The following is a 22,861-nucleotide window of genomic DNA, read 5'->3' on the forward strand; positions in this document are numbered from 1 at the left end:
TCGTCGCATTTCCCGACCAGGAGCACGGGCGAGTGCACTTGCGTGCAGAGGCCCCAAATCGGCGGTGGTACCAGCACATGGTCGAGGACGAGTCGTCCCGTGGCGCGTCGGTTGTCTGAAGTCCCGGAGAGCGTGGAGACGTCGAGAAGCGACTGTGGAACTGGAACCTGGATGCCGATCGGCGATGCGCAGGTACGCAGTCATCGAGACGTCTGACAATGGCGTCCAAACGGTTGTCGATGCTCGCGAGCGCGGGGTCTGCAGCGGTGGCCGGTGGCGACGTGGTCATGGCGTTGAGGCTATCTGCCCGCGAGTAGTCTGCCACTCGATCAGCCATTTCAGCGAGCGTGTCTACTGGGACATCTCCTGCAGCGACGAGGACCGGGACCATGCTCTGCGGTAAGCGCTGAAGGAACAACTCACGCAAAAGCTTCTCCTCTTGAGGGGCGGAGGTCCCGCCAATGAGCTGGCGCATGTGTCGCAGGAGCTGGGATGGGCGACGGTCACCGAGCTCTGTGGCCGTGATGAGCTGTTGGAGTCTGCTGTGTTCAGACTCGGACTTGCGGGAAATGATAGCTTCCTTCAACGTGTCGTAGGGATGGCTCGGGTGCGGCGAAGCGAAAATATCTGTGAAGTCTTCGGCTACGTCCGGAGGTAAGGAGGACACCAGATGCCAGTACCTGGTCTGTTGGCTGGTGATTTGCCGTAGACGGAAGTACGCCTCGACCTGCAGTAACCATGTGCAGGGGTTGTTTGGCCAAAATGGTGGCAGGTTGACGTGTTGGATCGCAGCCACCGCAGCACTGTTAGGTCTGGCGTCTTCTTGGGCGTCAGGACCGGTAGGCTGGGTGGAAGAGCCGGCGGGATCCATGCGGGATGGTTGGGGTTGCGTGTTCATTATCGGGTCACCATTAACTGTCGGAGCTAACACGAGAAAGATCCAGCCCTGACAGCGTTGAGTTTTCGAACTGATTTTTTTTATTCGCGCTCTGCACCTGCCGCGCGTTCGAATGCCAACTTCGTCTTCCTTGACGGGCGCCGCATGCTGAGGCGCTACAGATATCTACTATCAAAGTGACAAATGGCAAAGGCAAAGTGGCACCTTCAGGTGCCAGCTTGCTCCTTCCTTTCATTTTCTCTTTTTTCATACATATAAGCGTTTTCAAACCAAATAATAATAGCTTTTTGGCCATACACATACTACATATATGTCAATAACTTCAGATGTCCAATTTCTTAAGCGGGAGGTATTACTGCTGTTTCGTGTGCAATACTTGAATATCCTGGCACCTGCATAGCGGTCACATAAGCAATATTTCGTTTCGCCAACTTTTCTCACTATTTATTTACAGTTCCGAATGATAAAACAGGACCAAGCCGACTACGCTATGTATACGAAGGTGATTTGTTTTGTAAGACTCTTGTTGCATAAATCATAGAGCGCTGCACTCCGGAAAAAAAAAAGAGTGGGCCATCACTGTTTCGCAACTGGCTTTCCAGTACGCATTACGAAGTTGCGTCAAGCCCTTGCCAGAAATCCGATTTACTTGCGTGCGCGTACGACACCTGTCGCACGTAAAGCAAATGTATAGTATTGGGCGCGAGGACACACCATGGCGCTACCTGCCGTTGAGCTTTCAGTGACGTCATATGTGCCATCACGCGACACAGACTACGGAGCTTTTCCCCACCTCCTCCGTTCGTTCTTGAAGCATGTAAAAAAAAAGTGGGGTTGGGAGTTCACATGAGGTTTTTTTTTTTTTCTTTATACTGTAAGTGGCGTTGTAAGTGTGATTGTTTTCGGCGCCACACATTCAGGAAATTTGCGCGGAGTCAGTAAGTTGGTGGTACAACACCCTCTCCACCTACTTTAAAGAAAAAAAGTCGCAGGTTCGCCCGAATGATGAAGCATCGATTGCGATAGCAAACTAGTAGACAGCTGTACGAAGTAAAGATAGTAGTTTTATTGGCCGTATAAGCTTAACAGTCGCTCACTAATTGAATTAACAAGCATGGTATCAGCGCACAAAGGCAAACATGAACACATCTCACTCGATGCCCGCGGACAGTCGCTGTCAAAACGCTGGCGTGAGGAAGCGCGCAGGCAGAAGCGAGCGAAGTGACATTCGTGCTATCTATCGCTTCAACACAAACTGAGCAGCGAGAACACAGCACGCACAAAGGTAAAAGTCGTCTGCAGATCGCTTTCAAGATAAGGCGCGCGCGACCTATAGTGCACTGAACCGGCCGATTTTTTAAGCCCGGGCCCGGCCCGGGCCCAGGCTGAAAAAATCGGCCGGTGCAGTGAAAAATACGGCCCGGGCCACATTTTACGTCGGGCTGCCCGTCCGAGCCCGACCAAAAGTTTTATGGCGAGACCCGGGCCAGGCCCGGGCCCGCAAATAATCTACGTTACCCGCCCGGCCCGGCCCGCCACCCGTTTACCTTAGGCCCGAGCCCGGCCCGAGACCGAAAAAGACCACTGAGTGGCACTAAAAAAATAAAATAAAGAAGAGAATGAAAGCAATTTATTCTTAAGGCATAAATACATGTCATATGCAATTATGAACACCATTTGAGCGTTCTGAACGCAAATACCAGCGCGCGAAGTAGTACAAATGAGCCTGCCGAGCATTATCGCCAGCAGTTTCTAACGGCGCGACTTTGATGCGGCCCAATCCACTTCTATCGCCACGCCGCCGCAGTATTTTTCCACGTCGGGCGCCTCACTGCAAAGCATGCGCCGCCCCATCCGCTCGTCCCACTCAACCGTATTCTAGTACACCCCAGCCGAAGCGCAGCCACGTCAGGTCGTGAGCGCTGCGCATGGATGGAGTAAATGGAGAAAGAAAGCTTCTCGTTCCTCCATGGTGCAGCGTAACGCGCTGCTGCTAGGCCGCCGGTTGAGAACATGCGTACAATCATGGATGGACGCAGTGCCATATTTCAGCCGCGTGACGAATTATCTTATCTTACCAGTCATCGTTTAACCAATTCGCCTTTGAAGAATCAGCAAGTCGCGAACGCGCTTACACTACGCTGAAAGCATTAATTACATTGATTTAGGCAAGGAATACAATGGCATCCTTTGGTTTGAGGCGACTTCGGTCTTTCTGGACTTTTACATTCTGTTCAAACAGCTCAAAATACGACGGAAGAAGAAAAGCGAAGTACGCAGGACTAGCACTGCTAGCTTCCAGCTGCGCCGGGGCAACAGGTTTTTCAGACTTTCAGGCCCCCTCCCTCCCATCCTCCCACGGCCTTTCGCGCGACGGAAGACGGCGCGTTTCCTGTCAGCTTTCCTCTCGTGCGCGCGCCAGATTGAGCCCCGATCATCCGCTCCCCTCGCGCATGCACTTTCGCTCGCACATATAGCATACGGCGCGCGGCGACAGTTTTATCGCCCGTGGACGTTATACGGAATCACGGCGACGACAAGAATGTGCCTGGAGTGTATATAATTGCTATCACAACATAATAAGAACAAACACGGAGACAGAGGACATGTAAAGGATCCGTGCACAATAAAAATACATTTCAATAGATGGTCTGCATTGACGTCCTCACGATCAGCAATGTTAGGGTACTAAGCACATCCAGATGTTGCATGTACAAGAAACGTCACAGCACTACCGGCGGGTTTTGTCTCGAGCGACTAAGCGATATCCTGGGGAAAATGGTCACCGTAAAAAAAAAAAAAAAAAGGCAATTCAGTGTCGACGTGATGATATGGTACGAAGTTGATGGTGTGACGGATCCGGTCGGGTCGGGATGAAACACGGTGAAATAAAACGAAGCAGTGACCACAAAAGATTTGAAAAAGACTTCGATGAGTTCAATACCTCATAGATGGCACAAGGCCGGTGCACTTCGATCCGTGACGTCATGCTACCTCGCCCGACTGCCGTAGAATCTAATGGGGACACTCCCGAGTAAACCTCGGTGATTTTGACATCACCACTTTCGTTACACCGGGCTTGTTAATGGACATTTCGGCTCAAGTAGCATGACGTCATAAAGCAGAGTGCACAGGCCTGCTATGTAGGAGGCGTTGGTTAGTCTCATCTGTGAACACCGCTCCGTGTGGAAGCCGTAACATTAACCTTTTTTAGATGATACGGTACTTGCCCTGACGTCATCGTGGCCATCATGCCGGGGTACTAGCGCGGTGAACCCGCCGTGGTTGCTCAGTGGCTATGGTGTTGGGCTGCTGAGCACGAGGTCGCGGGATCGAATCCCGGCCACGGCGACCGCATTTCGATGGGCACGAAATGCGAAAACACCCGTAAACTTAGATTTAGGTGCACGTTAAAGAACCCCAGGTGGTCCAAGTTAATCCGGAGTCCCTCACTACGGCGTGCCTCATAATCAGACCGTGGTTTTGGCACGTAAAACCCCATAATTTTTTTTAGCGCGGTGAGAAGCTGCGTACGCGACGTCACGTGAAAACTACCTACAGAATGGATAGTCGGGCTATAGTTGGCATTTCATCATTGGAAAACTAGAGCACTGGGACGACGTGACATGCAGAGACCCGCGCTTGCACGGGTCCTCTTTTTTCATGTTTCGTCGCCCCAGCGCTCTAGTTTCGCAATGCAGAGGAAAAAAAAAAACGTACGTAGTGTTGCTCGCGTCGTCTCCTCGTACAGTCGGCGTTGTGAACGGCAGCACACGTGAAACGGCTCGTCGCGCTAAACAATTATTGCTGTCATAATAAACATTAACTTTAGCGAGAGGGGACAGCGTCAGATCAAGCGGACGCGCGTTTTCACAGCAAATATATTGCGGTATATCTGGTCCCGTGATAATTCTGGCCGTGGCTAAAACAACAATGCAGTGAAAACGAAGACGAATGCGAAGACTCAACACAAGCGCTGATGACAGCTTTTGTGTCTGCGTCTTTGTGGCCGACTTGCCCACTTTTCTATCCTCTTCAATCTATGCTACACTGTTTCTTTCAGGCACGAATTCTTAAAGCAGGCGTACAGTCCTAAAGTGTCAAAAGTATCGGCTCAGCAGGCAAAAGTGCGGCTAGGATAGACAGCCAGGTAATGAGGTCATCAACGCTGAAGTAAAATGAACGACTGCAACGCAGTCCGGCCGGTGCACGTTGTAAGAGCTGTGCTAAAGCTTGCGGATTCAAGACATCACGTATATACTGCGGGAAAACCGGGATTCGTTCACCGCAGCCTGAACACATTCGAATCGCTGCACCTCGTCTTATGAACCTGGAATCCGCCGACGAAACGTTCAGTAGTTGGATTGCACTTCGTGGGGCCTGCATACATGGGACGCATTCTGCGATGATCGCCTCGGCGATACTCTCGCCTTCGCAAGACGTTGTGCTCAACCAGCCAATCAGCTCATCCAATGTTAGTCAACCAGCCAATCAGAGCGCGCCTGACGGCGATACTGTCGCCGAGGCGATACGATCGCCTTCGCGCGACGTAGGGCTCAATCAGCCAATCAGCTCATCCGATTTTGGTCAACCAGCCAATCAGCGCACGCCTGACGTTGTGCTCAATCGGCCAATCGGCGCGAGCCTGACGGTGATACTGTCGCCCAGGCGATACTATCGCCTTCGCGTGACGTGCTCAACCAGCCAATCAACGCATCCGATTCTTCTCAGCCAGCCAATCATCGCGCGCCTCACGGCGGTACTGTCGCCGAGGCGATACCATCGCCGAAAGTGATCGTCGAAGAATACTGCCCCAGCATACAGGTCAGTGCAGAAGCGCGAGCTGAAGTATTGCTCTCCACGCATTACAGCTGCAAGGGAGAAACGCAAGCCACCGGGTAGTGCCCGCATCGAGGTCGTCGGTGACAGCCAGGAAACAGAAAGAAAAAAAAAGAAAAGGAGCCAGCAGCGGCGGAAGTAGCAGCAGCAGATACATCGAGCCCAGAATAAATGCGCGCATGAAAACCAAGGACACGGACAGAAACGGCCCGAGAGGGACCCTTCTCTTAATGCAGAAATCGATGAGCAGGCCGATTTTCGGAATCAATGCGCCGTCGACGCCGCCGCAGCGGCAGAAGCAGCCGCCGCTCTGAGCATGGGCCAAATGAAAAGAAGGTCCGCCCGCGACAGCGACTGGTCGGCCACACCTAGTCTACGCGCCAGCAGAGCAGCGCTGCTGTCTGCAAACACACACACACACACACACACACACACACACACACACACACACACACACACACACACACACACACACACACACACACACACACACACACACACACACACACCCCTTGCGACGAACGCACGGTGACAAACAAACACACGCGCGCGCGCACCAATGTCACCACGCTCCGCGCGATACTTTGTGTACACGGCCGGCTCGTGTGTCCCCAAGTCCCGGTCGACGCAACCCAGCTGTCGCGCCGAAAGTATACGCGCGGTGACGCACATTACGCAACCCGCCGTGGCAAGTTACCAGCGCTAATAGTACCGTGTTGCTTACGCAGCGTACAGGCGCACTACACACTTGCTGACGAGCCCTTCAGTGCATCGCTCCCACGTTTTCCTTTTTTTTTTTCCTGACCCCCACAGAAAGCAATATACGCGCTGACGCTGACAGACTTCAAGTGAGCGACTGCGGTTTCGACACGCACCACATCAATCTTCGCCGCGCGCCGTATGCCCCAGCGGAAGCGTGGGGGGACGCGCGCTGTCACGGAGAGCGAACGCACTCAATCTCCCACGCGCAAGCAAGGAAGCGGAAAGCCAGCGCCGGAGGGAGCAGGGGGGGGGGGGCACTTCTCTGCCAACAACCGCGCTCGTCGCTCGTCCGCACAGTCTCTTATCTCTCCCACGCGCAAGCCAGGAAGCGGGAAGCCAGCGCCGGAGGGAGCATGGGGGGGGGGGGCGCACTTCTACGCTTTCAACAACCGCGCTCGTCGTTCGTTCGACCGCACCGTCTCTTATCTCCACGCGGCTCTGACCTTTATGCCGCTCAGTTTCCGTTGATAGACCGCACGTACCTTCGCCCGCGCAGCGGAGGTACGTTGCGCTGCCAGCGTTTTGGCAGTCGTTGTCTACAGTCATTCAGTGTGATCTATTCATGTTTGTTTGTGCGCGCTCACACCACGCTTGTTCATTCAGTTAGTAATAGTCGGGCCACATTTTCCTTTTCCTGACCCCCACAGAAAGCAATATACGCGCTGACGCTGACAGACTTCAAGTGAGCGACTGCGGTTTCGACACGCACCACACTTCACGACCAAGCGACACCCTCGGTGTTTGCTGTCCTTTTAAGGCGAAGCTCTCTTCGTTGAACCTTCGCGGGTTTTCCTGAACGTGGCTGCCTGCTGATGTCTTGCCCAAATGCGCATTAAAAGAAATAACAAATAAAATAGAAATCGAACCTCTTGCACCACCCATAAAGGAACAATGGCACGCATACCTTTATCGAGCCATCGCCAACTGCGCATGCGCGCGCGCGCCAGGTGCCGCTAAGCTAAGGACGCAGGATTGAAAATGGCGCAGATTTATAGCATTAACCGCTTCACGAAGGCTTCGCTTCGCGTGTATTCCGAGATGCGCGTTCGATCTGCATCATCATCATCAGCCCCTATTTATGTCCACCGCAGGACGAAGGCATCTATCTCCCTGTAATCTCCAATTACCCCTTCTCCTTTAAGTAGGGTAGCAAACCGAACGTGCGTCTGGTTGCCTTTCCTTCACCTTTCTCTCTCTGTGCGTTTCGTTCGCCCTGTACGCAGATAAACGGTCAAGCAGTCTTTTTTTTCCCTAGGCCGAATCTCATGCTCTCGGCAAACACAATACGGCCGCCGGCAAGATTACACTGAATCACGGGCGGTTTCCAGCGTATAATATAGAATATAGATCGATACAGCTGGTCTATACACCAAAGTGCGCAGGCTCTTACTCTTAGCTTAATGCGCTGCGCGCGCTCCTATTCTGAGTGACGCACACAGAGTTCGCGGTCTGCCGGAAATGAAATAGTAAAAAAACGCCTCGCTCCGTTATCGGCCCTCAACAATCTGAAACTACCGCCGGTTCGTAGCAGTCCTGTGTTCCTCACTCGAGCTCTGAGCTGAAGCAGCTGATGGAGCGAGTAATTACCCAGCTTCATTTCTCCATGCGGGCCAGTCTACAGATGGCGGGAGCAGCGTGGCGATATATATATACAGTCGCACACGGGGGGCAGCTCGGTAATCGTTCCGTGTCCTAATGTTTGCCCAGCGCATTAGCGGAAGGCAGCGGTGTTCCATGCTAGCCTACATCGCAGCACTCCAATCATCTCCAGACACTGGACGATCGACGATCAAAGAGGCGAGAATCACAGAGAGAGAACGCGCTTGAGGTCAGCGTTGTGCAAAGCGTGGAGGCTAACCAAAACGATAATAAAGGCACCCCTCACCAGGTTTGGGCATTAGAAACAAACGCACAAACTGCGTTGATCATGCAGTGAGGATCATGTATACGCAAAGCATTACACCGACGTACGCTGCAAGAACAGCCGAATATTCAGACCAAAGTCCGCGCGCCGTTCTCAAAGCAAGCCACTCGACTGACTTGACTTCCCCATTATTCTCATGGGAGAGCTCTAGTCGAGAGCCCCACTGGTCTTAGCCGCCCGTCCAACCTGGTCAATCAGCGATTTCTGGTCACCCAGGTCAGAGCTGAACAGTCGCGCCTCCCACTGCTCCAACGTGTGTTGTGCTGCCAAATCTGTGTCTTTCAGGTGGGAGGGCTGTTTTTAGCAGCCCCAGGAGCTGGAACCTCGACAGCACGTCGGGAACATGGCGTGTACTGTTTTGAAGTGGGGATAAACACCCGTTTGAATTTTTGTCCCATTGATGGGCTCCTCTCCTGTCAGATGTTTATGCGGAGGGGTGTATACTTGTCGGATAAAACGCTGATGGGCGAGCAAGTCCCTTGCGATTGTAGGGTTATAATTTTGATAGGGGCTGTGGTTTGGAAGTCTTCTGAGGGGGCCGGTGTCGCTACTCGGAAAGTTGAAGCGCGAGCCGCGGCGTTTGCCCTCTCGTTTCCCTCCAACCCCTGGTGTCCCGGGCACCAGGAGATCGAGTGGTGGTTGTGGAGGCGAGGCTGCACTACAGCCTTTGGGAATTCTGCCTCGTAGTTGGAGGCGACATGGGACCTGGGAGTCGGTGACGATGCTACTGTCACGTCCTCTACATTCCCCCGGTTGTATGGCCAGCGCGATAGCTCTGGTCTCCGCTTCCGTCACTGAGGACTCTCTGAAGCATAGCGCATTTACCGTTTCGCCGTGTTCGTTGAGCACCCCTGCAACGAAGTGTTGGTGGCCATTGCGTAATTTGCGTTTCTTCTGTGAATTAGCTTGTTTGTAGGGGGCGACATCGACATAGTAGACGTCCTTCCTATTCAGACGGCAAAGTAGTGCTCGTAGGCACGCTGTGCGAGCCTTACGTCTTGCCTCGTGACGCTCTGAGTGTATGTTCCTCGGCAAAGAGGCCACGAATTAGTGGTCCCTGTGCGAGAGATCAAGCTCCTCCAGCTCCTTTTCCACGTGCTGTGGGTAGGGTGGTATGCCAATCATCTTTAATATGTATACCCGCTGTGGCCCTGCTGAGTCTCTCGCGCTGAGTGATCAGACTTGCCGCAGCGAGTTCACTGTAGGTATTGCAAATGCCCAGCGCAGGTAACCTTTCCGTTGATGTGTTTTGGGTGCAAGCTGTTCTAATTATTGTGTTCACCTGGAGTTTTTCATTCTTGTTTAACGAGAAGGCTATAGGTGACCCTGCTGATTATTAAGGACTGCACCAGTGTGATTGTGTCTGTATCTTTTATTCCTTGTTTGTGATAGGTGTTTCGACGTATCATTGTCGCTACGTTGTTGGTCGTCGTTCGTAGGGCCCGGACTGCATGAATGGCCCGCCCATTCTGCTGCAACCAGAAGCCCAGTTTTCTGAGTTTGGGTACCTCCTGTATGCGGTGGCCGTCAACGAAAAGCTCCACAATTTCTTTATTTTTTTTTGCTACGCTGCTGCGCGGGGGCAATATAGGGATGAATTCAGATTTTTCGGGTGCACATTGCAGACCGCTCTGACGCGCAAAGGTAGACGCTGCGTCGGCGGCCTGCTGTACTGTCCATTCTTTGTTTTGTAAGCTGTTCTAATTATTGAGTTTCCTGTCACAGACAGAACCTCATTGCAAGTGTCGTCTCGGCCAAACAGCCATCATCGGCGCGCTGGACGCTTCCGGCTTGGTCACGCAGTGTGCCGCCATCTCTCGAGCCGGCGCAAAACCCACGCCGCGGAACTCGCAGACCACTGGCATTGAAAATGTCGCAGTTTCACCCGAAAGGCGAAGCATCAATTGCGATAGCAAATTAGTAGAGAGCTATACGGAGGAAGGATAGTAGTTTTATTAGCTGCATAAACTTGGACATGTAGCAGCACCAGCAACGCGCAGAACTGTTGTCGACGCCGTCGGCGTTTTACCCGCGTTTGCACCGAACGCGCGCGGCGTTGGTGACTGTTGCCGGTGCCTCTGGCGGAGGCTCGGAGGTTTTCGACGAGATCAGAACGGGACACTCGTCGAGCAGCGTCGGAAGTCTTTACCACCTTCTCGCCTCGCAACGTTTTTATATAAATACGCATTTGGTGCCACAGCTAAACGTCGCCTCCCCTCCCTCCCGTCCACCCGCGTCCCTTCGCGCGACGGAAGAAGTCACGTTTGCTCTCCGCCGTGCGTTCGCTCCCCCTGAAAGTGCGCGTCCCTCGCGCACTTTCACTCGCACATACAGCATAGGGCGCGCGGAGACGATTTCATCGTCGTTGGACTTCATATGGAACCTCACGGCAACGGCGACGCCGACGGCAGAAATCCGCTTGGAGTGTCCATATAATTGTCATCGCAATAAAACCGCAGGCAACCCTGTCTAGGCGCCAAAAGATGACAATCAAGTGTATGGTGCCCTGTATCTACCTTTTGAACGTCGCCATTGGAAATGACAAATTAAACAACAGCGCACTAGAAGTTACAGCTTCACTGACATTCTGGACAAACATTAGGAAGAAATCGGAAGCAATATTTTTTTTTTATCTTGCTTGGGCAGTAACGGGCGTATGTAATGCGGTCCTCTACACAGGGCTCTTCTTTCTGGGATTTTACGTGCCAAAACCAGTTCTGACTATGAGGCACGCCGTAGTTGAGGCCTCCGGATTAATTTTGACCACCTGGGGTTCTTTCACGTGCACTACAACGCAAGCACAGGGGCTTTTTGCATTTCGCCTCCATCGAAATGCGGCCGCCGCGGCCGGGATTCGATCCCGCGATCTCGTGCTCAGCAGCGCAACGCCTTAGCTGATTGAGCCACCGCGGCGGGTACAAAGGCTTGGGGACCAGACACTGAATTTTTTAACTTTTGACTGGTTGTCCGGATGCTCTCGTTTGAGTTCGGCTCAAGGTCACATGAAGGTGGCCGATAACGGGAGCTAAAAGCATTTCATGCTTTAGCATATGAACACAAAGTGGGTAATGCAGGGGTCCGCTATGAACTTAAAGAAACTTCATTTACTTAAAAAAAAATGTTACGAATAATATACAATGTGGCATATCACCACCCTTCAGCATCACTGTTTGAAAGAGAAGGCATAATACAGGTATTTTATATTTACATTTACCGCATAATGTCACAGTATCGAACGGAAGAAAAAAATAATGCGTCTTATCTTAAATAGCACCTTCTCCGTAAAAAAGAAATCACACACACAACAAGAAACTCCGATATGTGGCGCATATACTCTTGCAGAACAACATATGGGGAACAAACGATAAAGCGCACTTTACCTAAACTACCAAATGTATGCCTCTATAATAACCTAAACCCGGTTCAAATGACAAGAAAATAGATACGATGTTTCGCCTCGAGTATTACTTAAAATCCTTAAACCAGTGTTTTCATTATTTATTGTTCTAGCTGTAATTCTCTATAGTTCTTTACATGTATTAACGTTGGTGTTAATTTTGACTATGGTATTTTGACTATGTTTTATTCACGCATTGTTTTCCGCTGCTTTGTGTATCTTAATCTGCGCCATTTCAATTGTATATTCCAACAGCAACTTTATATAGTGGAATGCTGTCGTTTCTTACTGTCATTTCTAAATTCTTTTATTTTTCTTTTTTATATTTCATATCTGTTTATGAATGTTTCTCTCAAGCTGCTCATGCTCAAAGTCAAAGAAACCAAATGTATTTTCATTACGGGAGGAGAAAGCTAGATAAGCATGCCCTAGCTTTATCTCTCTACCTCCCCCATCAACCCCGATGGTAAATAAACTTATTTTTATTACTATTACTTCCGTGACGGATGTAACAGATGTGACGTTCGGCGCCAACGAGTAAAATATGCTTCGATGACAGGGATGGCGCCGCCATCTAGGTGCCGTGATGCGACGTACTGCATCGTGACACTAACGAGCACCGACAGGGAGCGCTACGGTAGTCAAAGCGTAGCGGAGGCTCCAACGCGGTATTGACCCTTTTGGCGCAGCAGTTTACTCTAGATGAACGAGATGGCGCTTTCGGCGGGGCGCCATACGTTGCCTCAGCGAATGCGCACGCATACGGAACCATTCGGAATACTGAACGCTGTCTTTCCGCAACGCTTGTGCGGGCCGCACTAAGTTCGCCGTGAAAGTTCGCTCCATGTGGGCCGGGCTTTACTGCTTCTGCCCGGCTACTATGCGATCAGCTGTCGGAAATGCAAACTGGGTGTTCGCTAATGCACTGTGCCCAATTCATGCTCCAAATTGTGTAACGATATAGGAAACGTGTGCGGTAGTTCGCTGCAAAAATAGTGATTCACATATTAAGGAATGGAATTAACCTGTGTTGCCACTGCTACATAAGGACTGCCTGTGTTGCCGCCCTTCGTGATGCACGGCTTTCCTCGAGGATCAAAAAAGATAATTCATCCACCAACGCTGTATAGCTAACCTCCGAAGAAAGGACTTCGATCAACTCCGGAACGTCGGCACTTAAGGAGTACCGCTCGTTGCAAAAGGAAGAAGCGCCACTTACTGGCATAGTAAGCTTCTGGCACGTTTTCTACACACATCCACGCCTACTCGCACGCAAACTTACGCCCACCATATCGTCAACGTATCAATAATAAGTGAATGGGTGCACGCTTCAACCAATGTGCCGAAGCATGAGCGACGGTGAATACACCGACAAGACACGAATGTTTGAAGTTGAACGTTTTGTGACGGCCCACGGAGTAAGAGAGGTACTAGCGATAATATGTCTTTGCTACAAGCTACCGGTAAGTACAGAACATGTAGATTCCAAGCTTTGTGCGCAGCAAGAACAAATCTATCGCAGCAGAGCACACGCGCTGGCGATTAGGCTGAAAATAAACAATCGGATAGTGGCCGCCGCACCGATGAACTTTACTGAGTCAAACATGACAAGGGGGGGGGGGGGGGGGGGGCGACTTCGAAATGTTTGCCAAATAAAGAACGAAGAGCACACTGATCCCGATTTAATTCATAAGCGGAAAGTTTGGACACCTTGGAATACATTTCTAGCCCCGCTTTTAGTATGTACAAGCACCGTATACGCAGTTTGGACAAGGCGTAATGAACTCTGAAAGCACTTACATGCCCTTAAAAGCTGTGGCCAAAGCTCCGTGTCGTTCACACAGTCACCGTCTACGCTATGCGTCGAAACGAAGCTTAGCTGCGCCACACCGGCGTCACGCGCTTGCATTGTAAACGCGGATGCAGCGGAGGCAGCTGAGGCAAGTAATGGACGAGTCACCACGTGATCAAACATGGCAGCGCCCACGGGAGTGCCGCGAAAAGGGTCAATATCCTGGTGTTGTCACTTTCCGCACCTGATTTCTCTTTCGCGTCGGATTAGCCTGTGGCGCCTCGTCGCCTACGGAGTGCAGCTTCAACATGCATCAGCAGTACTTAAAGGCCGCCTACTGCTTCGCTTGCGACGGCAACAACTAAGAAATCTTCTACGCTAAGCGGCGCAGAAAGGCAGCGGCGTTCAGGCTCGAATCTCGCTTTGGTCCGGCGAGAGACTCGCCATCGTGAAGCAGAACGCCTTCGCGCGTTCGCGGCGCGCGCTGCGAACTCTGCCAATCGCATTCCTGAAGCTGAGCGCGTCGCAACTGGCTGCCCAAAACACTGCGGAGTCGAACCAGAACGCTCGTACCGTCGCCGAAACGACTCGGCAGCTGGACGGCGCTTGCCAACAGGACGCCACGCCCTAAGCAAACCTGCAACACGGTCGCCGGCCCGCAAATAATACGCCTTTCACTGCAGTGGACCGTGAGTTCACGAAGCAAACATGCAACAGCTTCTGTGAAGACACGTTTCACTTTCCTGCTCTACCGATTCCCACGAGAAATGGATCAACCATAACTTTTTTTTCTCGTCTCTCGCAGCTATAATGTTTACTGGTCACCACAATAAAAAAAATCGCCATAAAAGAAAGCTTGTCTCCATCAAAGATTCGATCGCACACAGGTGATAGCCGCGAGACAAACCAAACACATGTTATACACCGCTAACGTAAAATGAGTATCTTCCGATGGATATATTCCGCATGGAACCGACCGGAGCTCTAATGGCAACGAACGTCATCGTCACAGTGTTGAGCTTTGCACTTTACGAAACTTCACAAGAGCACGGTCCGCGTCAGGCGAATACATTTGTATTAATTCTAGATTTCTGTGCACCAGGTTGTCCTAACAACATTGAGTCAACTGCCCTTTTTCGCGAGACACTTTCCGTAATTGTTCCACCGTCAAGCATGTTCGGTATAACCTCCTTTGAAAATATTTTAATATTGTTTTGCACTGAAAGTTTTGCAATGCCGAGTCGGCGCCAAATATATCTTCGAGCGTATCACATGAAACGACAGCCGTTTTCGAAAGTGAGTGCAGAATGACCTTTCCCCAAGTTCCGAGTGCTTTGATGATGGACTCCATTACGACTGGATTGTGCTCGCTATTTTAATAAAAGCGCCGCTTGCCATTACGTACATGAAGAAAAATCGTTGGAATATCTGCTAATTACGGAGCCTCGCTGTCCACTGTTCTAATGGCATAGATTAAAATTGCGAACGCTAATATCACCGGCTGCTTGTGACATGCAAGAAAAAAGAAGCAATCGTCTCGCTGCTTCAAAAAACAAAACAAAAAACAAGCACACGCACACAAAAAGCGCTGTGCACAGTACAGTTGCGTTTTCTCGTTTTTCTGCAAGCGTAGCAGATCCAGAGTAGCAAAAAAAAAATCTCAGGAAACTTTTCATATTTAGCCCAGTTCTTGTTCCAAGTGCCTAGCTCTAACGTACTCGTATACTGCGCGTATACTTTCTTTCAATTTATTTCTGCCGTTCATTTCTTTACACAATCAATTGTCATTACTTGACCGAAATGTTTTTGTGCATTTCGGAATTTATTGACATAACGCCAGCTCAGGCCATAACGTGGCAGGTATTTAGTCATTCGTTTCACGTGATGTATTCAGTCCAACAGCGGTGCTGTACCCAATTACATTTCTTTCTGTCTGCATTATAAGTGGCATTGCCTTGTCCGTCATAACCAGCTGCGCGCACATGCAAGGACTATACCGTCTGCAAGGGCTATACCGTCTATACCGAGGACTTTACGCAAACGGTGTTCACTTGACGTCACTGGACGTCGATAGGCGTTGTTCTTACTCGTGTGTATTATATTGTTTTATAAATTTTGCGAGCTTTTTGTTTCTATTGAAATAAAAAAGGACCACGAGAGACCTAGATTGCTTTAAAGACGCCGTTATCTGTCAATCCTAGTAATCCTCAACAACTTTTGCTTGATTACCGTATCGATCAAAGTTAATTAAAGGCTAAAGTTTATTGATTCCCATAACAATAGAATGAAAGGGATCCCAGTGAAAACCACGAAATGTGCCTTGAAAGCGTTCGAGGCACGGCAAAAAAAAGACATGGCAAATGACAATTCACTACGTATATTAGTGACCACAAGTGAGCTGTACCAACTTAATCCAATACTTATTCACGCACAATGACAAAAAAAAAAAGATACTCAGGACAAACGTCAACGCCAACCAACACACAGCGGATGCCGTTCCCGTATAGCCCTCCGTTGTTTTTAAATTATTGGTGACATTTAGTTCGGACAGCTGGTAGACACGGACGAACCACTCCTATCGCCTGTTCAGTACCTTTAGTACAGTGCCCGTAATATACTTATATCGTTCATTTTATCATGCTTTGCGTGAGCGTGTTTCGAAACCCGAATGTAGAGGCACATAGTCGCATGCATCTCGGAAAATTATAATACTCAATTATGGCGATGACATAGGACAGAAATCCAGTATTAGCGACACCGCTGCGATGTCGCTGGCTCCTGGATAAATTTCGCAAACAAACAAGAAACGCGGCGGTTTACGGCCGGGTATACGACATATTCTCTATCATACGACATATTCTCCTAACAGCGCAATTCCGCTCCTCTGGTCCACTTGAAGACGCGGACAACGCTCGCAAAAGGAATCGAAACGCATAGTTGACTAAAAAGCTAAATTTTGATAGTTAACTTTCTAAACTGATCACATTGGGGCACATATATTGCAACCCAAGGATCTGGGTACCCAAGCCGCGTAGAGTGGGCCGCTCTTGGGTTTAGAGGAGCAGCAGAGTTTGAGAATTGCGTGAAGCGCAGACAGCGTTAGGTGGAGCGCTCGGGACGCCCGCAGCGACTTTACAATTGCTAGTAGGTACAGCGGGGGGACTTCCGGTGGAGCTCCTAGGTGCCTAGGGACATAATCGCTTAGGGACTTTTGAGGCACTGGTCTGGCACGAGACGGTCTTTGGAGGGACCGCCAGTAGTTTGTCCGCAGGCGCGAGGACAAGCGGGTGCGAGAGAGAAGCGATGGTATTCCTAAATGAACGCCTCACTGTTTTGATGATCCTAATATAATCTCACTATCAAGGAGGGAGCAGTCTACCTGACTCGAGCAATATTTTTCTTTATTTGGGGTGTTGCTACGCTGCACTCCGCAATACCCCAACGACCGCCGCTTCGCGTCGGCACCCAGCACCGCGGCTTCCGCCGCGGCACCGGGGCTCAACCTACCGCACCGCCAAATAACAGAGTGGAAAAAAAGAAAAGGTTGATACCAAGAAAAGAAATACTCCATCTCCCGCTAAATAGAACCATGTGTGAATGTGAAGCAGCGGGGAGATGGTTAGCTTGAGCGGGAGATGGTTTCGCGGCAGCCGCCCGAGCGCTCATCGCGGCGCTGCAGAGGAGAGAGAATGAGGCGCGCGCGATCCGTCATTTTCATACCGCGGAACTACCGTGGCGCCCCCAGCGGAGTATGCAGCTGTCGCATCACCTGTCGTGCGCGCCGCTCCGGATTCCTAGAGGAGAGAAAGGGGGACCGTAGGAGAAGAGCGGGGGAGGGGACGCGCTTGCGCTGTGAGGGTGTGGGACGCCGCGGGACGCAGGAGGGACAGACAAAGCCCCCGCCATAAGCTGCTTCGCATCTAAAAAATTTCTAGCCAGAGCGGGACTCGACCCCGCGGTCTCAAAACGAGCGTCGTAACCACTAGGCGGCCATACATAGCCACGCTTCCAGAGCATGTATTCATGCGAACCATATGATTGCGTTCGAGCGCCCTCAGCGAAAGAAAGTACCTAGAAACATGGTACACGCGAGCGGCGCATGGCGGCCCCAGCGGTCGAGCGCTGAGCGTGGGCGCAACTAGAAACACGCGTCCCGGAGATAAGAGAGCCCGCTCAGTAACTAGCAGACGACGTGCGGCCCCGCAGACCAGTGCCTCAAGAGTCCCTAAGCGTTATGTCGCTAGGCACCTAGGAGCTCCACGATTACCATGACAACACGTGTTAAGCGGAAGTCTCCCCACTGTACCTACTAGCAATTGTAAAGTCGCGACGCCGCAGTGGGGAAAATAAAAAGATGCTTGAAAGCAAAAAAGGGCAGATGTCTTTCTTACAAGTGAAAACGAACAGAATGCCTTTTTGAGCAAAAAAGGGGCAAACAATAAAATGTACTAAACGTAATCGCTTTGTTTAGTACTACGAATTAAGTATGCTGTTTTAAGACCCAACACGGCTTGGGGACCCACACTAGTTTTCGAGTTTTGGGTATTGGGTCAACGCGAACGCAAGAGCCCAAGACTGGCTTGGGTTGTGCGCTTGCGCACTAGCGGCCGCAATTTTCTTAAGTCCTCAAGCCACTTGGGTCTCCAATTTTAAAACTGCGAAACAACACGCATGGGCTAAGAAAGAACAGACGACTTTTCTTTCTTGTACTGTTAGAGCGAAGCATTTACAAAGAAAAAAATGTGGGCAGCTTGCACTAGTGGTGCAAGGCCAGAGTAAACAACGGAGCTGGTGATCGACTTAGCTTCTTCCAGGTTTTACTACGCTTGGCCGAGTTTTGCTAGGAAATGATAAGTGCTGCTAGGCACGGTATTTCGAATCGGCTCGCCGCCGACACGCAGATTCTCGCTTGGCCGCGCGACGTGTTTCAATATGAGCAGCTTCTTCGGGTATCTGGATCTTCGTTGGTCGTCCCATGTCAAGGCTACATGTACTCGCCACAGAGTCAACGAGGGTTCTGTCGCCATCGCGGCGGCTCCGACCTTTATCTTCCCGGGTGACGTCACGGCCAAGCTGCGCCTCCTCACCTGCCGGGGCGTGGCTGGTCGAAACCTGCCGAGGCGCCGCCAGAGGCGCCTGCTGCAGTCACGGACACCGCACGCGTTCGGTGCGAACGTGGGAAAATGGGGAAATGCGGATGGGCGTCGGCATGCAGCTCTGAGCGTTGCCTCGTTGGTGCTGCTACACTTTCTTTCTCTCTCTCTCGTTCTCATTTTCTCTTTCTCTCTCCCGAGCATAGCCCGCGCCGCGCGCATGCTCTCCTTCCCTCTACTTAACGTCCCATGTCAAGGCTACATGTGCACGGCAAGGAGATGAGGCTAAGCACACACCAATCCGCGAGGTGGTTGCTAGGCAGCGCGCGGTGACGTCATCGCCAGGAGCAGTTTTTGTTCGCACAACGCGGCGCGACCAAGAGCTTAAACAGCTCCGCTGTTAAAAGATAACGCAGATCCAACGCACAAGTTAGATAGAGCCTGTGTGAAGCAAAATTTCAATTTAGCGGTTAATTAAGCCCACAACGCAAAAGGAAACAACAACGAACATACCTGCGCATACGGGAACGGGTCGGTCCCATCGTCCGGCGTTGCAGGTTGACACCGAGTCGCCGAACAGAGAGTACCCCGGCCGGCAGGTGTACTTGACGACGCGACCTCGGAACCGCAGCTTCGTGAAACCGTTGCGGAAGTAGAGCCGCGGATTCACGCACCGCGCGGACACGACGCTCGACCGGCTCGGTCGAATGCCTCCCAGTAGTGACACTGCGTCGAGAGGGAAAGAGGATTTAAAGAAAAAAATGAGAGCATGAGTTGGGCAAAGGTGCGACGCCATTGTGGCAATTTTATTTATTTGTTTGTAAATACTGCAACCCTCACTTGGGGTTTCAGCAGAGTGGATTTACATTTTGTTGGGTTTTACAAATTGGCAAACGCTAAAAGAAATACAGAAAATGGAAGTATATACACTATGTCAATGCAACACAGTGGTCCACAGGAAACAAGCATAAGAACACATTATATACTCAGCACTACGTTCAAGTCACTACTCGAGGTGTGCGGCAAAAAGGTTTAAGGATGGTTGTGAAACAACTTCATTAGTAAGGTTATTCCAATCGGTAATTGTCCTGTACAAAAATGAATACTTAGAAGTGTTATTACGAGTGACGAAAGGGCTGATTGTCAAGGCGTGTCTCTGCCTTGTGGCATTGTGGCAATTTTCGACAGCTATTTTACGAATATCTGGAGACTAGTGCTGCTTCTCACAGCGAAAGAGAGAGATAGAGATAAAAAAGAATCAATGAAAGGCAGGCAGATTCACCAGGGCTGAGCCCGGTTGGCTACCGTGAACCGGGAAAAGGGAGAAGATTCACAGACAGAGTTGCCGACGTAATGAACATTCTTATAGCTCCGTCAGAGACGGTTGCAGAAACTAGGTTTGAAATTTAAAAAAAAACGAAATTTAATTCCGTGTAGAGAACAGATTGAAGGGAATTCGCGGAGGTGACAAAAGAAGAGGTTGCTGGGGGCATGTTATCTTCCGTATTTGTGTTTTTACCTTACTTATTCCGAACCTTATAATTATATTTCTAAGTTGCGGCTTACAAATTGTTAATTCCGATTTCCTCTTCCGTTTCGGTTAGCCACCCGATGCATGGCGAATACCCCACTTGTGACTATGCGTCACGAACACTTTGGAGGAGGACGACGACAACAACAAACCGAGGACGCATCTCTACTATGTACAGGGTGTTTCACTTTACTTGGGCCAAACTTTAAAACTATGCAAATGCTACGTAGCTGGACAGAACCAAGGTAATGTTGTTTGCCGTCACTTGGAGTTACGCAGGTTATTTTTTGCATTCCTCGTAATCAGATAATTATACTTAATTATTCAACTTCTCAATTATTATAGTCAGATGAAAAGTGTCAATGAGAAAATTGTCGAGCAACATGAGAAACTCTCGATATAGCTTTCTGTTGTTCAATACTTGCTACATAAAGCGTTTTTCCGAGAGTGAAAGAAGCCAGCGAATACACGCAAAACTGCCGCGTGACTGGCAACTCGAGGCACCTTACGTGTATTTGCGGATTTCTTTCACACTCGGAAAAACACTTTTATGTAGCACGTATTGCTTAAGGGAGTATGAGCCATTCATTGTCTTACGTAATGAACAGATTTAATTTTGAAGCAATTTAATTTCGGAGAATCGCAAGCGGCAATGGCGGGCGAATGCTGCTAAACCTACGACACCGAGCAGACTCGAGACATCGAACGCAATCGACAACGGCAGACTGCGGGCATACCGTCAGTGACGTCATTCTCTCCGTCGCAGCCGAACGCGTGTGTAACTTCATAATTGAGAAATACTTTAATGAACCCTCGGGATTAACCCAGTGATAAACACCGGGGCCGCACGTTTCAGCTTCGCTGGTTAGCCATCTTGACGGAGTGGATGGGCCGACGAATTTTTCATGTTGCTCTACAATTTCCTCATTGACTCTTTTCATCTACTTGTAATATTGGAGAAGTTGATTAATTAATTAGGACTAATTATTTAATTTGGCGGTATGCAAAAAGTAATCTCAGCATCTCCAAGCGACGGCAAACATTACCTTGGTTCTGTCCAGCTACGTGGCCATTTGTATATATTTTAAAGTTTCGCTCAAGTTACATGAAACACCCTGTATGAACAGTCCGGCGGAGCACGCAGCCAGAAACGGCAGAGCCGGTGCAACATGCAAGAAAGCGCGGCGGTTACGGCGGATACTATAACGAAGTGCAAAGACCGAATGCAGTTAAAGCGTCTGAAAAGGCTCGTGTATAGCGAAGAAATTCCACCGGATATAGTGAAACACTTTCAAAGCATTTGGTGTATTTCGGGCAGTTGCAAACCCTGCAGACTCTTAAACAGTGTAAATAATATACACCTTTAAGGGTGCATATGGTGGTGTAAATTGGTCTATAACTAACACCCATACACCATTACGGCTGTGAGAGTCCGAGTTATAGACCAATTTACATCCATGTGTAGCCCTAAGGGTGCAAATTAATTTCGAGCGTAGGACTTCCTATAAGGGCGTTGGAACAGACATGCCTCATACAGCTTCGCCATCTGATGCATACGAGTCGCTCGGATTTGCATACATGCGCGAGGAAGAAATTTTTTTTTTTTTGAAAACGCAAGAATGTTGAAACACATGCGCCAATTTGTTCAAGGTAGATTTTACTGATAGAGGAGTGGTGATAAGAGGAGTGGTGAAGGCTTATGTACATTAGACGGTGGCCCTACTACAGCCACCCGTCTAGCTTCATGTCCTGCGGAAACTTCAACAGCGCTGTAGTTTGCCGCATTGAAGTTGCAGTGTCTGACATGGACCGAAAATAGCGTCCTCCGACAGTGATAGCCAGCAAACGCTGGCTAGGGAACCTACTAACGTCCTTCGCTCCATCATATATGCTGGGCAATCGCACAATATGTGTTCCAGCATTTTAGGCGTCTGGCAGTGTTCGCAATCCGGGCTGTTCGACTGGCCGATGAGGTGTGCGTAGCGATGGGCGAAAGCAACGCCCAGCCGAATCCTGTGTAGCAATGACGCTTTGCTCCGCGTAACTTTTGGGGGCAAACAGAATTTACCGTCTGCGTCGATCATATGTAGGCGTCTGTGGATGTTGTCAGCACAGGCTCTGTGTGCCTTTGTAAGGTTCTGCATGAGTGACTTCATCGCGGAGTTGGTGCACAGGTCGTGAGTAGACAATCCGTACTTCATCACAGGAAGAAAATGCCGATCTTGCCTCACTGTCAGCGAGTTCATTGCCAATCACACCAGAATGACTAGGCACCCATTGAAATGTGATCACTGGGCATTGGGATGAAGTCCGGCGATTTCCAGCACGAGCAGGTAATACGGTTTTTTTTTTCTTAAAAAAAAAGGCATTTTAGCACCTGCAGCGCTGATTTGGCATTGCAGAACACCGTCCATTTATGAGGTGTCTGCGTTCTCCTAAGACGGACAGCCTACCGTATTGCCGTCAGTTCCGCAGCCGCAGATGTCGATTTGTGGTCCAATTGAAATCGCCGATTAATTCCAATTTGCAGTATAACAATTGCAACCGTTGTGATAGATGGTGTGATCGAACCACCGGCATATACTTGTACAGTCCCGCTATATAATGTAAATATATGGGACGTGG

The 22,861-nt window shown here is 50.1% G+C and overlaps 1 protein-coding gene across 1 annotated transcript in view; it reads right to left on the bottom strand.

Annotated features, from left to right (window-relative positions):
* Positions 1-22,861, bottom strand: part of LOC119433767 (uncharacterized) — a 128,092-nt gene that overhangs the window by 82,659 nt on the left and 22,572 nt on the right. The window contains exon 3 of the mRNA XM_037701015.2: positions 19,219-19,431. Within this exon, the coding sequence (XP_037556943.1) occupies positions 19,219-19,431 (213 nt within the window). The remainder of the gene's footprint in view (positions 1-19,218; positions 19,432-22,861) is intronic.

Source organism: Dermacentor silvarum, chromosome 11 (assembly GCF_013339745.2).
Source record: "Dermacentor silvarum isolate Dsil-2018 chromosome 11, BIME_Dsil_1.4, whole genome shotgun sequence".
Taxonomy (NCBI): domain Eukaryota; kingdom Metazoa; phylum Arthropoda; class Arachnida; order Ixodida; family Ixodidae; genus Dermacentor; species Dermacentor silvarum.